Genomic DNA, 9,434 nt, shown 5'->3' with positions numbered 1-9,434 from the left:
GGCAAGATTGTACGTCAAATCACTCGGATTATTAAAACCCCCGGCAACTATTTAAATATTGAGGGGCCGTTCTCGTTTTGTTTGGAGGAGGTTCCTGCACCCTGCGGGGATGTTTAACTGGAGTAGTAGGGTTTCTATTACGCTGGCATCGCCGTGCGCCTCAGTAGGAGCAGTTTACTGTAACTTTGGGCTGGAGGTGGTTCGCTTCTCGCGGAGCTCCGAGTGAGAGACCAGTGCCGGCTCGTGTAGCCTAACCTAAAACCCGCTACTAATCCTGAGACAGTTGGACAGCATCTCGGCGCAAAACGGACCTAAAATTCCGAACGCAACCGGTTTATTTTAGCGCTTGACAACATCTGTATATTTTTGGTATTGCCAAACATGAGGATTTTTGAAGACATTTAATTACGAGTATATCTTTAAGAAATAAAAAAGAAATATACATATATCTTTAAGCTATTTGTGGAATCTATTTCCCAATGGTTTTATTTGTCATTTTTACTATACGCATCTGTTTTATTTTAATCTCTTATGAAATTTGTTTTTCACTTTTTTGGAAACATTGTCTTACCCTTGCACTTGTTTTGGGAACACAAGAGCGCTCCTGGACGCGACATGAGGACTGTCGCCTGGCTGTCCGCACGGCATTGTCATTGTAATTTTCATGTGTCATGTCGATTGTCGGATGCCGGAGGACACGCGATGTCGTTTAGCATTTTGACAAACTGAAGGTTATGGGCTGGAACAAAACTAACTGAGGGGGGCAATTATGCTGGAGTCCCATATATTCTAGTGTTTTCAGTCGGACACCAACCCATGGGCATATAAATATATATATATATATATATATATTCTAGCATATCATTTTCTTTTTTTCGTTTTCCTTCTTTTTTTTTTTACTGGACCAATTTTAGGATGATGTTGTATTGCTGCTCGAGCGCCTTGGTACTTACTAATAAGTTCACCTGCAGCTTTTTATTCGTGTTTTTACTGTTCCAAATGCCACAGTCCTCCTCGCCTTTAATTACAGGTAAGATACATTGACTTAGCCTATTTAGCTTCAAAACATGTCCCGCAATTGTCAAAAACAAGAATATAGCCCAAAAGCTAGTCTATAGGCCTACAGGTAGGCTATTCACTTTTCCCGTTATTTGCCACGGGGCACAGACGTCAGCTCAATGTCTAGTTTTGATTTACATTTGGTTGAACATAAATCAACAACAAATGTCACCATGCCATTGGATTGATCTTAAAAGTTGGGTGAAAAAAAATATGTTCTGTCGGGTAACTGGTACCCCCGGGCTCGTTTGAAACCTCATGACAGGCGCATTGGATCACCAGTATAATTTCCCCATCTACTGTTGTTTTGGAAACTCGAGTTGGGTCGTGCTGTCGAGGTCAGTATCCAAGTCACCTGGCGCGTTATCATTGTGCAAACATGATCATTTCTTTCAGGGGAAGACAAACCTGCGTATCGGTATCAGCTGAGTAGGCTACCATTATAGTATAATCCCACCGGATCAAATTCCCATGGAGTGTCGCTACCTGGTATTCGAAATATGCGGTATATCATCTGTCTATTGTTTTCCCTGCAGGGCCGGGAGTTGAACACATCGTTTTCGTGGGAGAGGAAAGTTGTCTGATTGTATAAAGACAAATGCGCCCTGTCACTGTGCTCGGCTGCAAGAGGTGGATGAAGAGTAAACAACATTTATAGGGCTATTCATTCATCTCTGCTTTATAAAATAAGAAAAGTCTCATTGGATTGAGGCTAAAGTGTTGGGTTTCTCCACAATCACTTAAAGCTGTGCTGGTTTAATTACACGCGAAGGTTGTAGGGTACGCTACGGTCGGGGTAATTGCCCTGCTCCTGTAATTCCCCCCCCCCCCCCCAAAAAAAACTTTTCCTGACTGCCACTGCTCTGCTCAACTAAAAATGTTATGTCTCATCTAAATTTAAATCACTCTGACAAAAATATTCTGATAAACTGATCTAATATTTCGTCATTTAGAAAAAGTTATAGGCTATAGCCTATATCAACAAAATACATTTGAAATATAACCTTATCGATAAAACTCAAGACTATTAGGCCTGCTCATTTTAACGTCTACGCAATATACCTCACAGTTATGGCATAGCCGGTGCAATTCCTGGTAGGCCTTAAGAAAAAGCACAATTGGAATATGTCGAGTCTGTCCATGACGTAATTTATCTGAGGCGTGTTGTTTCGCTGTTTTATCACGTCAATGAAGATGAAAAGGCGCGAATTTATTGCCTCTCTCCTCGCGCCCTTCACAGGTACAGAAGCCATCTGCGAGAACGAAGGAGAGGTGCTCCACATACCCAACATAACGGACAACCCGTGCATCACCTGCGTCTGTCTGGTGAGAACACATCCCAATTCTTGCTAAATGACTTTCATATGGTGTTAGGGAAGATAATTGCTAGTTGACATTGAGATTCCCTATTTGTTGTTGGCACGTACAGTGGGGAGAACATGTATTTGATACACTGCCGATTTTGAAGGTTTTCCTACTTACAAAGCATGTAGAGGTCTGTCATTTTTAATCTAAAACAAAAATCCAGAAAATCACATTGTATGATTTTTAAGTAATTCATTAGCATTTTATTGCATGACATAAGTATTTGATCACCTACCAACCAGTAACAATTCCGGCTCTCACAGACCTGTTAGTTTTTCTTTAAGAAACCCTCCTGTTCTCCACTCATTACCTGTTTGAACTCGTTACCTGTATAAAAGACACCTGTCCACACACTCAATCAAACAGACTCCAACCTCTCCACAATGGCCAAGACCAGAGGAGCTGTGTAAGGACATCAGGGATAAAATTGTAGTCCTGCACAAGGCTGGGATGGGCTACAGGACAATAGGCAAGCAGCTTGGTGAGAAGGCAACAACTGTTGGCGCAATTATTAGAAAATGGAAGAAGTTCAAGATTACGGTCAATCACCCTCGGTCTGGGGCTCCATGCAAGATCTCACCTCGTGGGGACTCAATGATCATGAGGAAGGTGAGGGATCAGCCCAGAACTACACGGCAGGACCTGGTCAATGACCTGAAGAGAGCTGGGACCACAGTCTCAAAGAAAACCATTAGTAACACACTACGCCGTCATGGATTAAAATCCTGCAGCGCAAGCAAGGTCCCCCTGCTCAAGCCAGCGCATGTCCAGGCCCGTCTGAAGTTTGCCAATGACCATCTGGATGATCCAGAGGAGGAATGGGAGAAGGTCATGTGGTCTGATGAGACAAAAATAGAGCTTTTTGGTCTAAACTCCACTCGCCGTGTTTGGAGGAAGAAGAATGATGAGTACAACCCCAAGAACACCATCCCAACCGTGAAGCATGGAGGTGGAAACATTATTCTTTGGGGATGCTTTTCTGCAAAGGGGACAGGATAACTGCACCGTATTGAGGGGAGGATGGATGGGGCCATGTATCGCAAGATCTTGGCCGACAACCTCCGTCCCTCAGTAAGAGCATTGAAGATGGGTCGTGGCTGGGTCTTCCAGCATGACAACGACCCGAAACACACAGCAATGGCAACTAAGGGGTGGCTCCGTAAGAAGCATCTCAAGGTCCTGGAGTGTCCTAGCCTGTCTCCAGACCTGAACCCAATAGATAATCTTTGGGGGGGGAGCTGAAAGTCCGTATTGCCCAGCGACAGCCCAGAAACCTGAAGGATCTGGAGAAGGTCTGTATGGAGGAGTGGGCCAAAATCCCTGCTGCAGTGTGTGCAAACCTGGTCAAGAACTACAGGAAACGTATGATCTCTGCAATTGCAAACAAAGATTTCTGTACCAAAAACTAAGTTCTGCTTTTCTGATGTATCAAATACTTATGTCATGCAATAAAATGCAAATTAATTACTTAAAAATCATACAATGTGATTTTCTGGATTTTTGTTTTAGATTCCATCTCTCACAGTTGTAGTGTACCTATGATAAAATTACAGACCTCTACATGCTTTGTAAGTAGGAAAACCTGCAAAATCAGCAGTGTATCAAATACTTGTTCTCCCCACTGTAGGTTCCATAGAGGAGGAACAAAACACAATTGTTGTGTGTAATTATTGCCTCTGCGCTTGACTGAATATTCTTAATATTCATATTGTGGCCTAAATATGTATAGTCTATAGCGAGTTGTAGGTCTAACTGGGCAAATAGGCCTGTACTGTAATTATCACAAAGAATTATGAATACTGTTGCTACCGTTTCAATAAGAGCAGTAGGCTATGTAATTATTTCCCTTCTAAGCCCGCACTGGCTTTTAAACAAAATGGCATTGTTTGTTTAAAGACACCCTTGTCTTCCTGCTGTCTTTGCCCGACTGCCTGTTAAATCCAGGCTACAAATGTAAAAGGAGGTGTCTTTCCTGGAACATTTGCTCTTTGACCTCTGTCTCTTGTTTTAGGGGTTGAGAATGCAAGTGAGAGGCTTTTCTGTCACCAGAAGCCAGGTTCAATAATGCTCTCCCTCGCCTGTCTTTTTAGTCCCTATTTAAAAGTGTCATGTGGTGAGGAAGCATCTACAAATGTTTTGTTTGACTTGCAGGGTATTTGCCCTATGTGAAACAGAGAAACAGTGTGCGTGTGCAAGGTTATATATTTCTGTGTGCACTGTGCACACTACTGTGGCCGTCCTCGGCTGTCTCTAGCGGCTCTGATAGTCTCTTTGATATGTCTCCCTCTGCTAACCACCTCCTTATCAGGCTTCCATCACTAGGAGCCCTGCTGAATGCTATCAGTCATCAGAGGGCCACAGCTAGCCTTTCATCTTGGCCCGTCCGTCATGTCACTGGCCCCACAGTGCCTCGCAGGGAAGGGGGGCCAGCGATGCTGTCTTTTAGGGGGGGTTAGCAGATTTTAAAGGGTGGGGGGGAGCTGTCAGGGCTCTAGTGTCACTCACAGGCTCCCAGTTGCGGCGGAGTACCTGTTAATGGCCCTTCACTGGCGGAAACTGAGGCACACAGAGAAGCCATTCTTTTCGCCAGCCGTCTCACAAGACGCAGGAATCTGCCTCCCGCTCGCTAAACATAATATACAGACAGCCAGGAGGCAGCTCTCATTAACCTACTATCTACTACTCTCCCTCTCTTTTTGCCCCCTCTCCTCTTTCTCGGTAGCAATGATTGATGAGCTCAGTAGGCTGACCAGTGATCTGCAAACATTTGGGAAGCCAAAGGTCCTTTCCTGTTCCAACCGCTCCACAAACATGGAGATCAATACTCACCGTGTACCTTTACAGTCTTTACCTCTGCCACTGGCGTTGTCAGCAAACCACTAAACCAGCCAGCATGTCTGTCCAGGTACAGATATGTAATAACATCAGATTTATGTGTGGAATTGGCATGTGAACGTCATTTTATGAAAAGGAGCAATAACTTGTACACCATTCTGTCTAAAGGGACAACCAAACTCCAAAAAGGAAAAGCATAAATGCTAGGATGAAATGAGAAACTTGATATCTCTACACTCTTAGAAGAAAAGATGCTATCTAGAACCTTAATGGGTTCTTCAGCTGTCCCCATAGGATAACTTTTGAAGAAACCTTTTTGGTTCCATGTAGAACCCTTTTTTACAGAGGATTCTACATGGAACCCAAAAGGGTTTTTACCTGGAACCAGAAAGGGTTCTCCTATGGGGACAGCAGAAGAACCATTTTGGAACCCTTTTTTCTAAGAGTGTAGTCTAGAAGACTTAAAGAAGGCAAAATCCTCCTTTATTTTCGGCTCTCTTTCTCCATCCCCCTCTTCCCCCCTTTCTGTCAGTGCACTGTGAGGCTAGTGGTACAGTTCTCCCAGTGGTCTATAGAGCAAAGATGGTGTTAGAGAACCTTCAGGGCAGCATTGCTATTGGACCTCCCAGGATACTTCTAATGGAGGGGTAGAAACAAATATATATATGGCCTCCCGAGTGGCGCAGCGGTCTAAGGCACTGTATCTCAGTGCTAGAGGTGTCACTACAGACCCTGGTTCGATCCCGGGCTGTATCGTAAACAGCTGTGATTGGGAGTCCCTTCGGGAGGCACACAATTGGCCCAACGTTGTCCGGGTTAGGGGAGGGTTTGGCCGGGGTAGGCCTTCATTGTAAAATAAGAATTTGATCTTAACTGACTTGCCTAGTTAAATAAAATAAATAACAAATATGCAGTACCAGTCAAAAGTTTGGACACACCTGTTAATTGAAATGCATTCCAGGTGACCTCCTCATGAAGCTGGATGAGAGAATGTCAACAGTGCGCAAAGCTGTCATCAAGGCAAAGGGTGGCTACTTTGAAGAATCTAAAATATATTTTGATTTGTTTAACACTTTTTTTGGTCACTACATGATTCCATTTGTGTTATTTCATAGTTTTTACGTCGTCACTATTATTCTACAATGTAGAAAATAGTAAAAAATAAAGAAAGAAAAACCCTGTATAAGTAGGTGTGTCCAAACTTTTGACTGGTACTGTATATATGTTTTATTGTCACACACCAGATAGGTGCAGTGAAATGTGTTGTTTTTACAGGGACAGCCATAGTAGTACGGCACAGGAGGTTGGTGGTACCTTAATTGGGGAGGATGGGCTCATGTTAATGTCTGGAGCGGAATCAGTGGAATGGTATACAAATACATCAAACACATGGTTTCTGTCCTCCCCTCAGCAGCCTCCACTGTAGTACAGAGCCCCTGGATTAAGTTAGGGTTAAGTGCCTTGCTCAAGGGCACATCGACAGATTTTCACCTTATCGGATCATGTATTCCAACCGCTAGGCTACCTGCCAGGACATAAAGAAGGATAGGACAACAACCATCTTAATTCAGAGAAAAGTCATGGAGCTAGTCTACCTACACATCGGAGCCAAAAGTTACATTCAGTTCATTCAGCACCATTCACTTTCTACTACTGGTGCAGGAATAGGCCTACTTCTTGGATAGGCTTGTGACTTCTCAGTGAAATGTATATATTGTTGCCCTTATCTTTTTTCATCCAGTTTTAAGCCACAACTGCTGCTCCTGTGAGGTAGCGACGTGTTTGCTTTAGAGGGAGGTGAAGGGTCATGAGGGCAAGGAGTCCAGGTTTAAATAGGCCTTTGATTTGTGAGTGCTCCTCTGAAGAGCCTTTTAGTGATCTCTCCATCCTTCCATGAAAGACTGGCGGCACGGCGGCTGGCGGGTCTGTCAGCTTGTTTTGGCATGCCCTCTGGGGTCAGGCTGAGAGATAGATTTAGGAGAGAGAGTGATAGTGGAAAAGATTGGGAGAGAGATTAGGAGGGAGGGAGGGAGAGAGAAATTATTCATAGACCATGGTTTGACTGAACACATTTTGATTCTCTGAATTTGGCAAATGGAGATGGTGAAACTGACTGTGCTGTCGCCATCTAGTGGTCATCTTTCCACAGTACATGACCATCACGTAGATCAATACATCTTACATACTCTACATATATCTTTTTAGATGGTCACATTAACCTATCAACATGTTATTACCCTTCAGGTCAAATATTTATCTAGTTATTACACCAGAGACTAGCAGTAGTCCAATAACAATCCCCAGACCACCCGTTGGCCTATTAGAAGCCACGACATACCACCAGTAGACCAGTAAGAAGCCTCAGAAAGTGCACGGTATGTTGAGTGTTAATGAGGCGTGGTGACCTGATTTGACCCCTGACCTTTGCTGAGAGAGGTCAAACCTCTTCACACCACTTAGTGTTAATGGCTGCCGAGTGGAATGGCTCCAAAGCTCAACTAAGAAAGCACAGGTGTGGAGAGACATAAAGATTCAAGGACAAATACGGGACCTCTATGACACTACTGTAGATAACTGTGGTCGTCAGAAGACTAGACACACAACTTATCACCACTCTTTCTATTTCTCTCCCTCACTCTGTCATCCTCTCTCTGTCTACCTCTCTGTCTCTCTATTGCTCTTTCTATCGCTCTCTCTCTCTCTCTCTCTCTCTCTCTCTCTCCACCTGTCAGACTTTCCAGTCATCATGTCTGATGGTATCTGTCTGCCCTACTCTCATTCCCTCTATCTCTTTTTCTCTCACTTTCAATAAATCCCTTTATCTATCTGGCATCATATATCTCACTCTCAGACATATTTGTCTCAAACTGGCTGTTGAAAGTGCTCTGAAAATCTCTACGATTTAGGCCAGTGGTTTGGGGAGCGCTTTACAGAGACTATGTATGGATTCCATGTGCCTTCGCCTCTCGCCGCCCTTCTCTCGCCTTCACTGATGACATCACCCAAACCAGCCTGGTTAGGGAACCAGTGAAGGCTCTCCGTACATAAAACCGCCCAGTTATATTTTAGTTATGTGGGCCACAGTCCGGCTTTGAAGTTGACTCATTATACAGTCCAGTTAGGTTGCACTGAGTAAATGGGCACTATATAAAGAGAGTGTATAAAGCTAGTGGCAAAGTGATAATGTTAAGCTAGTATATAAAGTGAGGTTGTATATAAATTGAGAAGAGAGAAAGAGAACGTCTGCGTAAAGTACATGTGTAACTCGAGTTCATTTTAGCCTGTAGAAAGGGAGTGTCGACAAAGAATGTGCCGGAGACTTTATAATGTGAATACACTGATGGCAGTCAAAAAGCATCTTCTCTTTCTCTCCGTCCATCCCTCCGTCTCCCTCTCCCCCTCTCTTTCTCTCTCCTCCCCCCTCTCTCTTTTGCTCTGTCTCTCAGGAGGGGAAGGCAGACTGTAAACAGGAGAGGTGTCCCCTGGTGTCTGAGGACTGTGCTCTGGTGGTCAAACAGACGGGAGCCTGCTGTGAGAGATGCAAAGGTGAGCAGCACACACACTCTACTACTCTCATAACCATGAAAACATGAGGTCAAAGGTTAGGGGATGCATGTAATGTTCTGTAGTCTCAGCGAGACCAATAAACTTGGAATTTTGTCTCGTGGAGGGAGTTGGGTCTATCTTTGGATCTCTTTAGTGTTGATGTATAGACCTTGCTGCAGCATTGCAGTGATGTTGTTTGACGGTCATTGATGCTACCTGTAGGAGTGAGGGTGACGCGACAGCTTGAGTCCCACAGTAGAAGACAGTCAGTCCAGCTGCACTGGTCAACCTACTTATTTAACCACTACTGCCTCCTTGTGGGGGAATGAGGAATAGTTTTTCTTCTAACAGCACAATAGTTACTGTGCGTGTGTATGTGTACTGTATCAGACCAATTGAAGATTCTGCTTGAGGGTAAATTGCTACATACACAAACACATATAGCTATTATTTTCCCGGCTTCTACTCACATACACCCACAAACATGTGACAGGCCTACAGCGGTTCGTATTTAAGTCTTAAGAACTATTCTTTCTCACACTGTTTGCCAGCATCTCTCTCTTGCTCTCACACCCACACACACACACACACACACACACACACACACACACACACACACACACACACAC

At 44.0% G+C, this 9,434-nt stretch overlaps 1 protein-coding gene across 2 annotated transcripts in view; it reads left to right on the top strand.

Moving 5' to 3' along the window:
* Positions 1 to 811: 811 nt before the first annotated feature.
* LOC139364766 (BMP-binding endothelial regulator protein-like) overlaps positions 812 to 9,434 on the top strand; it is a 24,127-nt gene continuing 15,504 nt past the window's right edge. Inside the window, exons 1-3 of one of the 2 annotated variants that reach the window (XM_071101822.1) lie at positions 812 to 1,030; positions 2,300 to 2,385; positions 8,706 to 8,805. In XM_071101822.1, the coding sequence (XP_070957923.1) occupies positions 916 to 1,030; positions 2,300 to 2,385; positions 8,706 to 8,805 (301 nt within the window). In that variant the 5' untranslated portion in view covers positions 812 to 915. Of the gene's footprint in view, positions 1,031 to 1,525; positions 1,701 to 2,299; positions 2,386 to 8,705; positions 8,806 to 9,434 lie in introns of those variants that run through there. The other variant, XM_071101811.1, reaches the window with a different exon arrangement.

The sequence above is a fragment of the Oncorhynchus clarkii genome, chromosome 2 (genome assembly GCF_045791955.1).
Source record: "Oncorhynchus clarkii lewisi isolate Uvic-CL-2024 chromosome 2, UVic_Ocla_1.0, whole genome shotgun sequence".
In the NCBI taxonomy this organism is placed as follows: Eukaryota; Metazoa; Chordata; class Actinopteri; order Salmoniformes; family Salmonidae; genus Oncorhynchus; species Oncorhynchus clarkii.
Note: the sequence above shows the minus strand (reverse complement) of the source record. Positions and strands in the feature narration are given on the sequence as shown.